A 17,861-nucleotide genomic window follows, 5' to 3' on the forward strand; every position below is an offset into this window, starting at 1 on the left:
CAAGCCTCGTGAGCCATCCCTCTCACACCACGTCTGCCGGGCACCCTCCACGGCAGGTCCAAGCCCTGTGAACCGTCCCTCTCACACCACGTCTGCCGGGCACCCTCCACCAGGTCCAAGCCTCGTGAGCCGTCCCTCTTATACCACGTCTGCCAGGCACCCTCCACCAGGTCCGAGCCTCGTGAGCCGTTCCTCTCACACCACGTCTGCTGGGCACCCTCCACCAGGTCCAAGCCCTGTGAACCGTCCCTCTCATGCCACGTCTGCCGGGCACCCTCCACCAGGTCCAAGCCTCGTGAGCCGTTCCTCTCACACCACGTCTGCTGGGCACCCTCCACCAGGTCCAAGCCCTGTGAACCGTCCCTCTCATGCCACGTCTGCCGGGCACCCTCCAACAGGTCCGAGCCTCGTGAACCATCCCTCTTACACCACATCTGCTGGGCACCCTCCACCAGGTCCGAGCCTCGTGAGCCATCCCTCTCACACCACATCTGCCGGGCACCCTCCACCAGGTCCAAGCCCTGTGAACCGTCCCTCTTATACCACGTCTGCCGGGCACCCTCCACCAGGTCCAAGCCTCGTGAACCGTCCCTCTTATACCACATCTGCTGGGCACCCTCCACCAGGTCCAAGCCTCGTGAACCGTCCCTCTCACACCACGTCTGCCGGGCACCCTCCACCAGGTCCGAGCCTCGTGAGCCGTCCCTCTCACGCCACGTCTGCCAGGCACCCTCCACCAGGTCCAAGCCTCGTGAACCGTCCCTCTCACACCACGTCTGCTGGGCACCCTCCACCAGGTCCAAGCCTCGTGAACCGTCCCTCTTATACCACGTCTGCTGGGCACCCTCCACCAGGTCCAAGCCTTGTGAACCGTCCCTCTCACACCACGTCTGCCAGGCACCCTCCACGGCAGGTCCAAGCCTTGTGAGCCGTCCCTCTCACGTCTGCTTTGAGGGTTTGTGTCAATGGGGCTGTGCAGTGTCAACCTGTGATCTTGCCAATACCCCAGCCTCTGCTCTGTACGGCATTCATAGCTCAGGGCGGCAGGGACAAGGGCGTTTCCGCAAAGCTCTCACAGCTCCTTCGGCTCCTCGGCTTCTGGGAAGTGACTAGAAATAGCTCAGAGCCCAGCTCTTTCTAGAGAGAAGGGGGTGTCCTTTATGGGGGTCCCTGACTGTGGGGGACCGAGCCCAGCTGGAGTCCTCCTCCCCTTCTCTCTGGCAGTAGGTCTCTCCAGCAGCAGGGTCTGGAATCTAGAAACACTGAGACCTCCAGCCCCGAAGGGGGCAAACATTAAACCACACGCCCTGGCTGTGCCTCTCCTCTGGGCGGGACTTGGGGTGATCAGACCCACAGCTCAAAGGGTTCCCCCTGGAGAAGCCTTCACAGTGCCTGGGGTGATTTCAGCCTCCAAGTGGGGGCTTGAGATGAGGTCCCCCAAAAGGTAGGAGCATCGCTGAGAGGCAGCGTGTCCTCCAGTGGCGGGTGTCGGGCACCTGCCCTGCTCAGACGGCTGTGTGCGGGAGGCATGGGAGGGGCCCTCCCCCAGCGTGTGCCAGCCGTGGTGGCAGCTGGAAGACTCACGGACTGCAATTTTATGCAGAGGGATAAGGAGAAGCTGGGCCCGGAAACCACAACAGGCAGCAGCACCTGCCTGGGCTGGGGCCTGGGATTCGAGGCTGAGCCACCCATCCCAGGAGGGCCCAGCACCTCCAGGGCAGACCAAACACAGGACCCATCCGGACACCCATACGGACGCCGGGGCACCTTGGCATCTGGCAGAGCCCCTCCTCTGGATGGCTGCCAGGCTGTGGGGGGGAAGGGCAGCACGAGACCCTGATTGGGCTCTGCCTGGCGCTCTGCCACTGCGGACCAGGAGCCCGGACAGTCAGATACCCCACCACGGGGCTTGACATTCCAGCATCACCACGACCCCCAAAGCCACAATTACTCCTTGTAGCCCCTCCCCAGGCAGCTTAAACCCAGCAGGGTCAAAGAGAAAGACCAGAGACAGAAGGGCTCCAAGGCTGGAAGCGCAAGGAATGTGCACGCACACACGCACGTGTGTGTGCATGTGTGCAGTGTGGTCTGTGCACTTGTGTGTGCACGTGGACTGTGCGTGGTCTGTGCACTTGTGTGTGCTGTGTAGTCTGTGCACTTGTGTGCATGTGCTGTGTGTGGCCTATGCACTTTGTGTGTGCATGTGTTAGTGCTTTGTGTGGTCTGTGCACTTGTGTATGTGTATACTGTGTGAGCTATACATGTGTGTGCACATGTGTGATCTGTGCATGTGCGTGTAAGCATGCATGTGTATACCTGTATGCAGGCATGTGTATGCACGTATGTGTACTGTGCATGGTTTATACACGTGTGGTCAGTGCATGTGTGTGCTATCTCATCTGTGCACGTGTGTGCATGTGTGCAAGCGTGTATGTGTATGCCTGTATGCGGGCACGTATGTGAGCACGTGTGTGTGCCAGTGGGCATGTAGGGATGTGCACTCTAACAAACATTGTGGGAGCTCTTTGCCATGAGGCAGCACTGGTCCTTGGCCACGCTCATTCACGCAGACACCCGAGGCAGCACCGCACCACCTCCAGCCTCCTTCTGCTGCACTTCTCTGAGGTGGGGCAGTAGGTGGCTGCACTGCTCAGGCTGGAGTCTGGGGGGGCCCAAGACAGATCTTCTACCCCTTTGTCTCCCAAAACGGGGCCCCCCAACCATCCCAGGACGTGCACCTTCCCTCTTCCCAGGGGCCAGAGACTTCCCAGGGGCCAGAGACTTCCCAGGGGACACACCACACGTTCCTTGCTGGACATGAGTCTGGCTTCAGTCCCTCCTGCTGGGCGGCCAGCTTCTGGGAGGGAAGGGATTGGCCTATCTTCCTCATCCTGCAGAGCCCCAACCTGTGCCCAGGTGCTCATGCCTCAGAGGCCCCACGGGAGGAAAGAGCAGGTGGGGCCACACCTGGTGGGGGGAGGAAAGAGCAGGTGGGGCCACACCTGGGGGGAGGAGGAAAGAGCAGGCGGGGCCACACCTGGGGGGAGGAAAGAGCAGCCGGGGCCCTGGCAGGGGGAGGAAAGAGCAGGCGGGGCCCTGGCAGGGGGAGGAAAGAGCAGGCGGGGCCCTGGCGGGGGGAGGAAAGAGCAGGCGGGGCCACACCTGGGGGGAGGAAAGAGCAGGCGGGGCTACTCATGGGGGGAGGAAAGGGCAGGTGGGGCCACACCTGGTGGGGGACACACAGCACAGCCTCCCTCCACTGCCAGGTCTCCCTTCTCCAGGGTCCTGGAGTCCAGGTAGCTGAGATGGAACTGGGGACACAGGGAGCGGTGGCCGGGGCTGGTGCTGCATTGGGTGGGACGCACTCATACCCCTGCCTGTGGGCCCCACTATGGATTCCCTGTCCCATGAAGGGAAGGAGAAGGGACATGGACCCCGGGCTCGAGCCAGCCCAAGGGAGACAGCAAGGGCACCGCCATGAAACGCTGCCCCCAAAACACGCAGCCGCGCCCACACCAGAAGGGATGCTTCACGCCACCGCAGGGCCCGAGGCCACACACGCTGCCTTTGGGAACAGAGCAGACAGGCAGTGGGAGCCTGGACAGTGGCTTCTGAGGCCTCCCAGTTGGCACCTTTTTGGGACAGGCTCCGGCACAGGGAGGGGTGAGGAGACAGCCCAGTGGAGGCACCTCAATGGCGACAGGGCCTGGGAGTGCCCTGGCTGGGCTGGAGGTAAGCAAAGAGAGCAGGGTAGCAGCTCCCCACAACGGACGCCAGACATGGCTCCCCAAACACCCTGAGCGCCAGGACCCCCACCAGCCAGGGGCGTACGACCCTCAAATGCTGCTTTCAAAGTCCTCTCCCTCAGGAAGGGTTCCCCTGCTGGCCTCAGGGCCTCAGTACCTCCCGGCCAAGCCAAGTGCACTGAAAACGCAGGTGGAGAAGAAACGGGCCCAGGACTCCCCTGCACTTGCTCTGCAGGAGTATTTGCGCCCATTACCCCAGCCCTGCTCACTCCCGGGGAGGCCACTCTCCAGGGAGTCCAGGCCCGCCTGCGACGCCGTCACGCCAAATGCCAGATGCTCCCGGGCTCTGGTGCTTAAGTCTGGAGCTAGGGACTCGCTCCCCCATCAGAGCCGCCTGCCCCAAGGGCCACGGTGCCATGCCCACAACAGGACGGGCGTGGGACGGTGCACCCCTGAGGCCCGAGACCCCAAGAGGCCCAGCTAAGGAATCGGTCAGTGGAGAAGGGGCCATCAGCTCCAGGGGGCAGGAGAGCCAGGGAGGGCGCTCAGCTGGGCTGAGGTGGGAGTGGTTTCCTCCGGAAAGGCGGGGAGGGCGGCCCTGTGCTGACGGTGGAGGCTATCCTGGTCCGCTGCATCGTGGCCCAGCCCTGCCCCGGGTCTGTCGGGGCATTGGTGGGACACAGGCGAGGTGAGGCCCTGGCTAAGAACTGTGAGGCCTGCTCACCGGGCGGGTCTCGCGGTGCCGGCACCCGGCCAGGGCAGTCAGGAGAGAGGGGAGGACTTGGGATCCTGCCCCGCCCAGTCTCCGAGGCTGGGGTGCTGCTGGCTCTCACGCACCCACGGAAAGGCCAGGGTGAGGCAGCTGGAGCCCCCAAGGACCCCCTTTTTGAAGACCCTTCGGAGCTGGCTCCCTGGCCCCACCGTGAGCCAGGCCCTCCCCCTAGAGGCCAAGACCAGAGGGCTGGACGTCCACTCTGGGCTCCAGTTTGGTTCCCAGGCCCCACCCACTCCTCAGCTGCAGGCGAAGGTCTCCACGTCGGGGCTGGCTCCCATGGAAAGAGCCCTCAGATCCCAGAAGGTACAGGGAGAAGACGCCGACCAATAGCTCTGTATTTGGGCGCCCCTGAGGTGGGGGACCGGAAAGCCCACCGGGCAGGTCAGGTGTGGGGGCAGAGGCAACGCGTAGCGGCCGGCTACACCCGCCTGTAGCTGCCCGGAAACCCCACCAGGCCCCAAGGCCGCAGGTCCTCACGGAACAGGCCCGCCCTTTGTGCAGGTCCTCACAGAACAGGCCTGCCCTTTGTGCTTCCCCTGGGCTCGGCTGAGACCACCCCCCGCCCGTCGCCACGCTGGCAACACCCCGTCATCACTCCCACCCCTCCTCACACCGAGCTGATGGCCGCCGCGGCCCTGAGCAGAGTGGACAGGGCGGCCTTGCTCCTGCACGCTGCTCCTGGAGCCACAGGGCCCTGCCCGGCCCTCCAGCCCCTGTTGGAAAATAACTTTTGTAAAAAGTCACTGCCGGGAGCCCCCATCCTTCAGCCCACATGGGCCCTTCCAGGACCCACCCTTCCCACCACACTCAGTTACTGTAAGAAAAGGGCCCCGGAGGGTTCCCGCCTCAAAATCTCAGAGGCATCGTGCTGGGGAGGGCCGCGGGCGGGTCCACTGGCCCAGCGCTGCCTCACTTCCTGGGCCCAGCCCAGCCCACGTCACCAAAGGGACCCTCGCCGGTGGCCGAGCGTGGCGGGGGCCCGCACGGGGTACAGAGGTCGGAGTCGGTGTCTGACTCTCCCTCCGCGATGTAGGGCCTGACTTTGGCACAAGGCGCCACGGCCGCGTAGCAGCTGTTGAGAGCATCCAGGTTCTCCTTGGACTGGGAGATGCTGAAGCCACTGAAGGAACGCTCCAGCTCCTCGTGGTCCACGGATGGGATGGAGATGGACGTGTCGCTGTCCCGCAGGGTCCCCTCGGGGGGCCTGCAGCCCAGGGTGTCCTCCTGCCTCAGGAACTCCATGCTGGCGCGGTTGCCCCCGCCGTAGGCGGACAGTGACCGCTCGTGGGCAGGCGGCGGCGGGATGCGCACCAGGGAGCCGTGGTCCCCCACGGGGGAGGTGCCGTGGCCCTGGCGCGGGTGGCTCTGTGGCTGCCAGGAGGTGGAGGGCGGACACTGGACAGGGGGCGCAGCCGGGGGCGCCGAGAAGTTCTTCTGGCCCGTGGAGCTGCTGGAGCGCACGATCTTGACAATGCAGCCGTGCCTGTCGACATGCTCCCGGCTGTCTTCCGGGCTGTGGTACGGCGGTGCTGGCTCCGGCTCTTTGGCCCCAAAGTAGGCCTCGGTCTCTGTTGGGGGGATGCCCATCCGCTGCATGTAGATATTCACCAGGAAGTCCAGCTTCTTCTCCATGGACAAGACCTGCAAAAGGGGCTGCTGGGCTGGGCTGCGAGGGCCCGTCCCAGGAGATGGGGGGACCCAGGCTGCTCCCAGGAAATGGGGTGACCCAGGCTGGTTCCAGGAAACAGGAGGGACCCAGGCTAGTCCCAGGAAACGGGGGACCCAGGCTAGTCTCAGGAAATGGGGGGACCCAAGATGGTCCTAGGAGATGGGGGGACTTGGACCACTCCCAGGAAGTCGGTCGACTTGGGCTGGTCCCAGGAGGTGGGGGGACCTGGGTTGCTCCCTGGAGAGGTGCAGGGAGGGGGGACCCCTCCTCCCTGGAAGCTGGAGGAGCAGGAAGAGGAGGCCCAGGAGCAGCTCCTCCTCCTTCCCAGACCCCGGGGGCTCAGCCTCCAGCTCCACGGTTGGGGCGTGTGTTCAGAGCCAGGCCTTCCTGCTGCCCACCGTGGAACCCCCTTCAGGGAAAGCCCCACAGGGCAGGACCTGGCGGTTCCTCACTCACTGCTCAGGCCCAGCTCTCAGAAGCAGACCCCAAAACAAGGGTCCTCTGCAGTGGTTTCTGAGAATGCACCCCCAGAAGAGAGTGGCTGGGGTGTCGGGCAAAGAGGACAGAGAGGAGGAAGGCCAGGCAGATACAACTTCTGGCACGTTCCACAGGGAACCCCTGAGGGACCCGCCTCTCAGCAGCCCCCACCCAGGACTCCTGGGGACTTTGGCCCTTGGGTACTGTCAGGAGGGAAGGCACCCCAGGCCGGGGGTGGGGGGCTCACAGTGGGGTGTGAGGGGTCTGCACAGAGCAGCTCTCAGTGGTGACAGGGCCATGTACCCCCTAGACTTGCAGAGCCCTCCGTGGCACCCAGCCCCTGAAGCCCACACTGCCACAGGTCGACAGCAGGCACCACAGCCCTCCAGCCCCGCACCCCTCCCGTCCCACACACAGCCCTCCAGCCCTCCAGCCCTCCAGCCCCACACACAGCCCTCCAGCCCCGCACCCTTCCCGCCCCACACACAGCCCTCCAGCCCCACACACAGCCCTCCAGCCCCGCACCCTTCCCGCCCCACACACAGCCCTCCAGCCCCGCACGCCTCCCGCCCAGCCTCTCACACCTGCTTCTCCACCTTCCCGAGCCGTCCCATCATGCTGGGGTCCTCGGGCAGCTCCGCCTCGGCCGGGCCCTTGGTGCGGTCCTTGTCCGTGATCGCTGGGCCTCGCCCCACGATCTGGTCCACTCTACCGGGAACAGAGACCCCAAAGCGTGAGTTCGGGTGGGTGCAGCAGGGCCCCTGCCCTCTCCTCCTGGGCCAGGCCGCAGTGCCCCTGGGTCTAGGCTGCAGGCCCACCCCAGAGCCAACCAGGGGGCAGCGGGTGCCAGGACAGATGGACGAGGTGCGCCCGTTCTCAGCCCGTCTTCTGGCACCGCGAGGTCCTGCTCCTGCCCGCTCTGTCCCCGAGGGGCCTGGCACATTAGCGAGGAGTAAAGTAAGGAAGCTCCCACCAGGGCTGAGTCGCCCGGCTCCTCTCCGTGGGCTCCCGGCTCCACACCGCCCCCTCCAGCCAGCCCCACCTGCTCACCCTCTTCCCTGCCCAAGGCCTATTGGTCCCACAGCCCATGGAGGGTCTCCCACTGCAGGGCCTGGAGCCCACTCCAGAGGATGTCCCTCCCCCTACCTGTGCCCACCCCGGAGCTTTACTCCTACGTAATGTGCCACTGAAGCCATGGGCCCCACCGGCTCTGATGGGGACAGAGTTAAATGTCTGCGGCGGGGACAACAGAAGCAGAAAAGGCGTGAGAGCTGCGGCTCCATGCACCAGGACAAGGAGGGAGGGCACAGAGCAGCACAGGAACCAACGCACAAACCAGAGGAGGGGAGACAAAGCTGCAAGGGTCTGTGTGTGCACGTGTGTGTGCACTCAGATGTGCATGTGTGTGCCCTCATGTGCACTGCACAAGTTTGTGTGTGCACGCGTGTGTGCATGTGTTCATGTGTGCAAGAGTGTGCATGTTTGCATGTGTGCATGTGTGTGTGCAGGATGCAGAATTCAGCTGAGCTGATCTCCAATGAGGCCATAGGTCACTCATGACAATAAGAAAGGAGGGAGGCTCCTTTGCCCTCAGGGACGGGGGCTTCTGACCAGTCTGGTATCCACAGAGTCACGGCCGCTGCTGGGCTGGCAGGGGCCACCACGGTGGGTGTGCACTGAGGCCTGCAGCTACATGGGAACTCACTTGGAAACGAAGACACTGCAGTAAGTCTACAAAAGCCCAGCTGGACAAGGGCAGCTCGAGACGGGATGTGGCTGAGCAGGACCCACCCGGGAGAGGCCACAAGCTCCCGAATCTCCCCTGGACTGGGGCCTGGTACATGAAGAGTGCCCCACACCAGCCGACGGGGCCAAGCCCTCACTTCCTGCCACTGGGCTGCCCTACCTGCCTCTGATGGGGGGGAGGGACTTCCTGCCACTGGGCTGCCCTACCTGTCTCTGATGGCGGGGGAGGGACTTCCTGCCACTGGGCTGCCCTACCTGCCTCTGATGGGGGGGAGGGACTTCCTGCCACTGGGCGACCCTACCTGTCTCTGATGGCGGGGGAGGGACTTCCTGCCACTGGGCTGCCCTACCTGCCTCTGATGGGGGGGAGGGACTTCCTGCCACTGGGCGACCCTACCTGTCTCTGATGGCGGGGGAGGGACTTCCTGCCACTGGGCTGCCCTACCTGCCTCTGATGGGGGGGGCTGCCCTACCTCCCTGTGATGGGAGGGGGGAGGGCGGGCCAGGGGTGTTTTCTTCTTTCTGTTGCGAGAAACAGAGGGGGTTTCAGGCTCGCGTCGGCCACAGTGCAGCTCCTCATGCTCTGCGGGGCTTCATGCTGGACTCATGCAATAGGGCCAGGAGGGCGGGAGGGGACGGCGGGAGGGGACCCTCTGGCTCCGAGCAGACACCAGTGGCGAGGGAGGAGATGGGAGTCCCTGGTGTTCGGGGCATCCACACAGTCCAGGCAGATGCTCAGCACCTTCGCCCCTGCCACATGACGGGCCGCCCGCCTGCTCAGTCCCAATAGGAGCCCTGGCCACGGGCTCAGCCTGGAGCTGCTGCTGGGGGCTCCTCCGAGGACCCTGTGCCCCTCCTGCCCTGGGCCCCTGGCTGGGGGAGACTTGATCCCTGAGTGCTCAGTGCCCTGTGAGGTGGGGCAAGCGCTCCAACTGGCCCCCTGGCCCGCTGTGTGAACCTTCCGAGCTCACAGCTATGGATGCCCAGCTGCTGTCCCCTGCGGCAAGGCACAGGAGGATGGAGGACCAGCCCCAGGGCACAGCACCCTTGGGCCTGGGGGGCACCACAGAGCAGGGAACCCGGCAAACTCTGTCCGGGGCTACCCTGGGTTGGGCAGTAACAGACACAGCCCTGCCTGCTCCCAGAAACTCCGTTCTCACGGGAGGAGCACGGGGCTGACATTTCCAGTGCACAGACCCTCGGCCTCACAGGCAGAAACCCCACCACAGAGGGAGGAGGGGTCAGACTCACCCCAGACGCTGTCCCCACCAGCTCAGGCCTGGGCTTCATTTGCCCAGACACTGGCATTGGCTGTGCCCAGAAACTGTCTGCCCTGAGCTGTCAGGGAAGGCCAGGGGTCTATGCTCAGCCTCCAGGCCTCCGCCCCAGGGGCTCTACCCTCCCTCAGCCAGTCAGACTTGCCAGAAGACAGAGAACCACCATCATCTGAATAGTCCCTGGGAGGCAGGAAGCCCTTGGAAAGTCTGAATTAATCCCTAAAGAATTGGCTTCTGCCAGCTCACGTGGAGCTGGGCCGCACCTCTGTTCTGCCCATCAGCCGGGGCTCTCACCAGCTCCCTTATCAAAAACACTAATTAGGACGCTGGCAGCTTGAAAGCCAGCACCAGAGCTGCTGGAGCGCACGCCTGTGCCGGGCACCTGGCAGGCCTCTTCTCACGCTTCTTCCCGGTGGCCTAAGGGATAGATGCTGTGACCGTCTGTATCTTCCACGAGAGGGAAGAGCCACAGAGATGCGGCTCCACCTGCTCGGAGCCACCCAGGGCCCAGGTCTAGGCCGTGCACGTGGCCAGGCCCACCCCCGCAGTGGGCAGGTGCTGAGGGGCAGGTCAGTGCCTGGGGAGGCTGGAGAGCCCTCGGCCAGGAGGGGCCTGTCCAGGGGGCAGGGGCAGGGCCAGAGGGACGTCCGTGCAGGTCTGATAGCATCTGATCCTGGAGGTGCTGCCCGGGGGCCTCCCAACCCCAGGGGGAAGTCTCACAGGGCGTCCACAGAGCCCCCGGCTTCCCCAGGGCACTTGTCGAGAGGAGCAGTGGGGCCCCCGGCAGTCCTGATACGGGCACAGCCTGCCTGGGGCCCTGGCGGAGGAAGGGCCTTCTCCCTCTTGTGGCTTTTTCAGGAACAGAGAAAACCCGAGTGTCCCCTCTGTCCCGGGGAAAGGGTGGTACAAGGTGCTGCCGTCATGTGGCCTGGAGCGAAGGGACCGGCCATTCCACAGACACGTCGGAGAGGCGCTGGCATCCTAACCTAGGTGAGTACTGGGGTGACTCTCTCGGAGGGGCCGTGGGTCCTTTGGTGGGGTACTTCTTGTGCCGGGGAGTTGAAGGGGGTGGGGGACCCACAATCATATCTATCCTGGCAGAGTAAACAAGAAAAGAGACACCAGCAAAATGCATCGTAAAGCTACAGGAAAGGAGGAACTGGCCAGGAACTGGCGGAAACGGAAGCAACAGTGAGGCTCCGTCGAAACAGGCGCTCTCCCACAGAGGGTGCGGATGCCGCCTCGCTGGACCTTGGATTTGCCAAGTCCTTCCCGTGTTTCAAGCAAAGCTTTTGACTCGGGAGCGGGCGGCGGGCGACCCCACTGCGGAGACCCGGGTGCCGCATCCCGGAGCATGGAGTGCAGGGGAGGTGCCCGCAGCGGGAGCCGGTACCAGACAGGCCACTGCAGGGCAACGGGAAACGCATTGTCAGGAGCCGGCCGAGGACTCCTGGGGTCCTTGGGTTGTTTGTTTTGTTTTGTTTGTTTTTCCAGAGAGAAAGGGAAGGAAAGGGAAAATTTAGGACAAGAGATCCTGGCGAACAAAAACAGCTGAAGTGAGAGAGATGTGGAGACAAAGCACAGAAGTCAAGACAGGAGGGTGTTCTGCACGCACACGCACACGCACACGCACACGCAGCCAGGGCTGGCCGCTGCTCCAGAGAAGACGCTGGGAAAGAGGCCTCGCAGCTGGAGCCCAGCAGGGTGAAGGGGATGGCTCAGCAGCCCCTGCACAGCAGGAGTGGGCTAAGGCCTGGAGGCGCCCCTTCCCTGGCCCCCTGAAGCAGGACTGGGCAGGAGCCCCAGGGTGGGGCTCTCAACTTCCTCAGATGAGAGCTTCACTCCCGCTGGAGGGCCCAGAGTTGGGCTGTGACCCTCGGGCTGTCCCTGACCATCCCAGCCTTCTCCCTGTAAGAGGGGCCCAGCCTCGCTTCCAGGGCTGGGAAACTGGTACAGCCTTGGTTGGGGGGCCTGGGAGAGGGAGGGGACCCTGATAGGCAGGAGCACGTCCCCTACTGCAGGAGAGACTCCCAACAGCCGTGTGTCCCCATTACAGGCAACATAAACACCCACTCATGTGTATATCCTTGTTTGTATGTGCCTGAGGCTGCACATGTGTGAGCACGTGTGTGGACTTAGGGGACACCTATGCCAAGGAGGGCAGGTAGAAGAAGAAAAGGTGCCAAGTAGCATAACAGATGCCTGGTGGGGCCCACGGGAACCCTGCAGCTTCATGTCTCAACAGAATTACTCCATCCCCAACATACATGCACACACATGCACACATGTGTACACACATGTATGCACCCCCCACACACGTGCATACATGGCAGAGCAGAACCACACGTGCATACAACCACACACATACACCTGTGCAGAAGCACACATGTGTGCATGCGTGACTTATACACACACACATGCACACGCACGTTTTCAGGGACCCACACACACGGGTGCACGCACTTGTCCACCGCAGTGTGGATGGGGGAGAGATGGGAGAGACAGCAGAGATATTAAAACAGACTTTGTGAAGACACAACAGAAGCTGACAGAGGCCGACGTGGGTGGGGAGGAGGCCCCGCCCGCACACCCCCTGCACTCCCACCGTGGGCCACAGCGGGCTTTGTCCCAGAAGCCCACCCCGTTCTCGTCCCCTGCTGGACAGGCAGGCGGGGCTCTTGCCTGGACTGCAGGCTCTTAATTCGGGACAGCATGTCCAGGTGGCCGGCTGAGTACTGCTCGATGACGTCCATCACATCGTAGGGCCGCAGGCTCTCCTTAAACTTCCGCTTGGACACCAGGAACCGCATGACACTGCAGGGGGGCGAGTGGGGCCGTGAGCCCTGGGCCAGAGACCCCCGGCCACATGCACCAGGACCTTCCTAGCACCTCTGAGACCGCAGCGCCTGGAGATGGCTGGACTTGCCCCTCTTGTCTGCCGCCCACCGGCTCCACACACAGAAGGGCCTGTACGTGGCCCTGCTATGCCCGGGACAGGTGGGGCTTACAGGCCTGGCCATGCCCCCTTGGACTCCATGCCACAGCAGGCACAAGGTGGCTGAGTTGCTTCCTAAGCCAGGTGGAGCTGGGCCTCAGGCCTCTTGCTGAACCGGCGTCCCACCCGAAACCCGCCCGAGTCCCAGAGGAGTGGACTCCAGGACATTCAGCCAGGTCCACCCGTGTCTTAGCCCTTTCTTTTCCCGGTAGACTCTAACTCTGGGCAGCACTGTCCAGCACCATGAGCACCCGCAGCAGGCAGGACCACCGAGCGGGAGGCCCCTCCTCACTCCCCCAGGCTCCTGGCTGGGCAGGGGCCTCACCACACGGCTCTGATGCTGACTTTGAGGCCCGGGGTCAGGTCCTCGGTCACAAACTCGCAGGGGCAGCTCTTGTCATCCACAATGTCCTCTCCGGGGAGGCTTGCTTCTGGGGGAAAGGAGACAGGCTGTGAGGGGCCGAGGGGGCCGGGAGACCTATTCCCAGGGTCCTGCAGGGCACACCGGCTAGACAGAGCACCAGGGAGCCCCTCGAGGCTCCCTGTGGTGCCCCATGGGTGCACCTGCTTTTCTGGAAACCCACCAATCTGCATCCAGCTGCTCTCGAGTCAGGACCTTCCCCGGCAGGCTGTGGCCACAGGGAGTGGCCGATGTGGGGCGTCAAAGGACACCCCGGCCAATGGATGAACGGAATATGGCGCATCCACACACAGATGTTAACAGTGGAAGGTGCAGGCCTGACACCTGAGGCTCAGTGAAGGAAGCCAGACCCAACGGCCCCATGTGGGAGCCACAGACACTCACGGCCCGAGAGCAGCGGGTGCTGGGGCTGAGGCGGGGAATGGGGTGACTACTGATGGGGTCACGGTTTCTTTCTGTGGTGATGAGAATGTTCTGGAACTAGGCTGAGGTGGTGGCGACAACTCCACCGTGAGTGTGCTAAATGCCACTGAATTCCTACACTTTTAAATAGTTAATTTTAGGTTGCATGAGTCTCACCTCAATTTAAAGGATGGGGGGGTTCCTACTCCAAGAGCAAGCAAAAGCAGCTGTGATGCCACAGGGTGGCCCCAGTAGCTCGGCCACCAGGTCCATCCCCGGAGAGGGTGGCGCTGTGGCCAGACCCACCTTCTGAGTTCTGCCGTGACGCAGCGCCCTTGATGCGGAAAGCCTGGCGTGCCCGGCTGCGGTCCCCGAAGCTCCAGCTCTTGGGCACCTTGCTGGGGCTGTCCTCGAGGCTCTGGTCGGCACTGGGTGACCGCCGCACAGTCTGGGCCTGCGGGGACCCCTTCCCCTTGGCAGCCACGCCTCGGGGGCTGGAGAAGACACGATCTTTCAAACTGACCTTCTGGCTGCTCCCACGGGAACCGACAGACAGACAGACAGAAAAACAGCGAGAGAAGTCACTCTGCAAAGAACACAGGCCGTGTCTGCTCATGGCCGACGCCGCCCATGCGCCACAGGGAGACACAGGTCTGAAGAACAGCCAGCCACACAGGTGGCTCAGAGCAGGTGCCACGGGGACCGAGCACCCGGCGGGAGGGAGGGAGGGAGGGAGGGGAGGCCACGGGGACTGAGCACCCGGCGGGAGGGAGGGAGGGGAGGCTGGGTGGGCGGCAAGCTCCCCCGGCTGGCTCAGGCGTGGCCAGAGCTTGGCCATGTGGGGGGAGTTGATGTCTGTGGACTCTTAAATCACTTTCCGCTACCATCACGAGGTACCGGAGCCTTCCTCACACTGTCCTGCCAGCCCCTCACCCAGTGACACTCAGGGCAACGGGCATCCCAAACACCGGGGCTGCGGCTCTTCCTCCGGCACCTCTGTCTGCCCCGGCCCAGCCCATGGTTTCCCCTATGGCCTTTTCACACCCGTAACTGCTCCCAGGAAGCAGCCTCCCTCCTCCCCTCCTGCCGCCTGTCCCTCTCTTTCTGCCCCAGAGTTGAGGGGCCAGGGGACAACAAGGACATTGGGGGCGGAGTCTGCGGCGGACTCTCGTTCAGCCACACTCGGGCCTTTCCACCCATCCCCGGGGGCTGCCTGGTGGGATGGGCTTCAGGAGGGCTCAGGCCTCCCCTGTCGGGCTCCCCTCCCACCAGGTGCGTGTCAGAGAACTGCTCCTTCCAGCTTCTGGAAGGAAGGAACGGATAACGGGGCTCCTCCGCCAGCCGGGCCTCAAGCAACAAGCCTCACTATCCAAGTCCTGCCCCAGGGCAGGGGGAGGCAGCCTCCGAAGCCACAGCGCTGTGGCCCAGCCCCCTCGGCCTGCGAGCCGTGAAGCAGGATTTGCAGCTGTGTCTGGCTGGGTCTCCAGCTCCATATTCCCCGGGGGGTCCTTGGGCCTGCCTTGCCCAAGTTTTTTGGCGACCGTGGAGACGGGTTTGCACCCAAGTTCTTCAACTCCAGCGTCCGCCGGGCAACAGTGAGGGGAGGGGAGGGTTCACTGCGGTTGGTGGTTGGGATGCGCCAGGCAGATGTGGCCTCCTGAGGTCTGGAAAGCATCAGAACCCCCTGGCTCCCTTGAGGACAGTGGGGCTCTCATGAACTGGGGACCCGCTCATGCCCAGCCATGCTTAGCAGCCGCAGAACTTCTCAGGGTGGTTCTGGGCAGGGCCCAGAGCACCGTTCCTAGGGCCTGAGACAAGCCTTCGGTGGGGGAGGCCCTGCAGATCCCTGACGCACTTCTGAGAGGAAGCCCAGTGCCTCACGGGCTGCCTGATCCCATGGCGGCTCCCCAGCCAACAGCGAGGGACTGAGGCCCCGGTCAGCAGCCACCATCAGCGCCCCCTCCGGACCCACAGCCAGAGAGACACGCCCACCAGACGGCACAGAGATAACCAGCCACAGACATGAGAGCCCATCGCGCCCGTCTGCCTAGCCTGGGCACGTGGATGGCTTGGCTGCCCCTCCCCACCCCATCCCCCGGGCAGCAGGTGACCACCCAGACCATCTGTGCCCATTCAGTCATCTTTGAGAGAAAGAAGCCCCTGGGTGTGGTGCCCGCTCGGGGAAGCAGAGACGGAGCGGCCGAGATCCCCCGAGTCCCGAGGCGTCGCATGCTTGGGGGTGTCAGGAGCCGATGGTACAGGCTCGCTCAGGACTCCGGCCCTGAGTCCACAGCCCTGTACTGCCTGAGGCCAACACAGCGTGCCCACGGGGGCCAGGGGTGCTCAGGGTCCTGGTGCCGTGGGGGCCTCTGTCCCAACGGCCTCTGGTCCCCGTCCCAACAACAAAAGCCCAGGTGGTCAGGGAGAACCGGATAGGGGCCAGGGAGCACATGGGCACAGGCTCAGCGGGACTCTGGCTTCTGGAACGTTCTCTCTCCACTGCACGAGCCATTTCAGAGGCAAGAACAGGCCCCTCCTGGCCCCGCTCAGGCAGGTCTCGGGGCAAGTGGGAGTCACTGGAAGATTCAACTCCTCCTCTCTGCGTTTCCACCCCAGGCAGGTCCAGTCACCAGAGAGAGAAGCAGCCACCTCCTTTCTCATGGCAGCTGGCAAAGCACTGGGTGGAGGACAGAGCCAGTCAGCCCAACTGCAGCTTCGGGGCTGCCCTTGGCTGGTCTCTGGGCAGAGCCTGGTGCTGAGGGCTTGCAGTGGGAAAGGCACAGCTTGAGGAATGGGCATCAGATTCCCACCTGCGGCCCCGGAGAGGAACGGGTCAAACACCCAGGCGGCCACACAGACGTGCCGGCCAGGAAGGGTCAGGCCCCACAGTCCGCAGGGAGTTGCAGGAAGGGAGTGGTGTGGATTCCACAGGCCCCAGGAGAGAAGACCCAGCCCCGACGTCTGCTTCCCATTTTTCAGGGGGGATCCCCCACCGGCCACGACAAGGAGCCACAGCCCCGCCGGCAGCAGGCACGCCCTGCTGGATCCGATGCCCAGCACAGCCCCAGAGGCCGTCGGGACGCAGCCCACGTGCACTGCCCCAGACAGAGCCGGCGGGAAGGAGCCTGCCCTGGCCTCGGCGTGGCCCTGCTGTCCCGGGTATCGGGCTCCACTCCCACCTCAGATCTTCGAGGGAGGCTCTGCCAGGGAGAGGAGGGTGGTGGGGCCTGGACATGTCCTTCCCTCCCCTGGACCTCCACCATGACCCAAACTCTGCACCCTCCAAGCACAGCTGGTGAGGCTCCGTGCTGCAGACACCCGACCCCGCCAGCCTGCCTCAGCGGCCAGGAGCACGCATGGTCTCGCAGGCCCTCCCTCGGCCACAAGCCAAGAACAAGCACACGCGAAAAGCTGCCGCCACCCGCCTGGGAGGAGCCCCCGGCCAGAGCTGCCCTCTGTGTGCAAGGGGCATCCGTGGCACCTATGCTTGGCGCTTACGGGGCCGGGGCAGGCTCAAGAAGCACCTGAGAGAGCGCCACCCCCACCCTGCCTGCCACCCTCCCTCCCAATGGTGAAATTCAGATGTGCGGTGCCTGCAGGAAACAGGAGGCTGAGGAGCATCCAGAGCCCTGCCCAGCTGGTGTCCGGACCAACGACGCCCAGGAAGCGTGAGGATGAAGGGGCCTCCCGTGGGGGCTGCTCGCAGCAGGACAGGGCCTGCCATGGGTTGTTCTCTGGCCTGGGCTCCCACCCCCACTTTCAAACCCCTCTGGAACCCAAGCAGCCTGACCTCAGCCCCTGCCCTGAGGGACCAGCCTGCGGCCAGAAGCACCCTGAACAGATGCTCTGACATGCAGGACAGCCTGCTAGCACCCCAGCAGGCCGTGCCCTGGGCAGCCCACACGGCCGTCTCCCTCTCTGGAGCTGCCAACAGTCTCCCCGCAAGCACCGACCCCCCCCCCCCACAAGCACACAAGCAGCAAAGTCACAGGGAGAGGGTGGCATGGAGTCGCGGGTCCCCCATGGAGCAGGGTCTGGAGCATGCACGGATGCAGATAAGCAGCATGCAGCCCCACCAGCCCTCCAAGGCCAGCACCGCCGGCGGCATGCACGCACCAAGGAGAGCCCCACGGGAGCACGACACAGCCGCCTCCACCTTGCTGGGCTGTGCTGGCCACGAGGGAGGGGCCCCCAGCGCAGGCCTGCACACACCCGACAGCAGACAGGGAACGCGGGGACAGGGGAGGTGCGGGTCACGGTGCAGGCCAGGAGCCCACAGTGCAAAGGGGGCGGCTCCTCCCTCGTCCTGTTTCCACCTGCCCTAACCCAGGCCTGTTGTTGGGAGAGGGAGCC

The 17,861-nt window shown here is 64.1% G+C and overlaps 1 protein-coding gene and 1 long non-coding RNA gene across 7 annotated transcripts in view; one reads left to right on the forward strand and one right to left on the reverse strand.

Annotated features, from left to right (window-relative positions):
- Window positions 1-926: 926 nt before the first annotated feature.
- Window positions 927-17,861, reverse strand: part of KCNQ2 (potassium voltage-gated channel subfamily Q member 2) — a 76,483-nt gene continuing 59,548 nt past the window's right edge. For 2 of the 6 annotated variants that reach the window (XM_024238773.3, XM_024238775.3), the window contains 5 exons: window positions 13,815-14,038; window positions 13,011-13,116; window positions 12,373-12,504; window positions 7,252-7,375; window positions 927-6,162 (listed from right to left, as the gene is read on the reverse strand). In XM_024238773.3, the coding sequence (XP_024094541.1) occupies window positions 5,431-6,162; window positions 7,252-7,375; window positions 12,373-12,504; window positions 13,011-13,116; window positions 13,815-14,038 (1,318 nt within the window). In that variant the 3' untranslated portion in view covers window positions 927-5,430. Of the gene's footprint in view, window positions 6,163-7,251; window positions 7,376-10,676; window positions 10,785-12,372; window positions 12,505-13,010; window positions 13,117-13,814; window positions 14,039-17,861 lie in introns of all 6 variants that reach the window. The other 4 variants (XM_054542358.2, XM_054542356.2, XM_024238774.3 and 1 more) reach the window with 4 other exon arrangements.
- Window positions 10,347-11,854, forward strand: LOC134760775 (uncharacterized). The gene is made up of 2 exons (XR_010138734.1): window positions 10,347-10,680; window positions 10,792-11,854. It is a non-coding gene; the product is annotated as an uncharacterized LOC134760775 (long non-coding RNA).

Source organism: Pongo abelii, chromosome 21, assembly GCF_028885655.2.
Source record: "Pongo abelii isolate AG06213 chromosome 21, NHGRI_mPonAbe1-v2.0_pri, whole genome shotgun sequence".
Lineage (NCBI taxonomy): Eukaryota > Metazoa > Chordata > Mammalia > Primates > Hominidae > Pongo > Pongo abelii.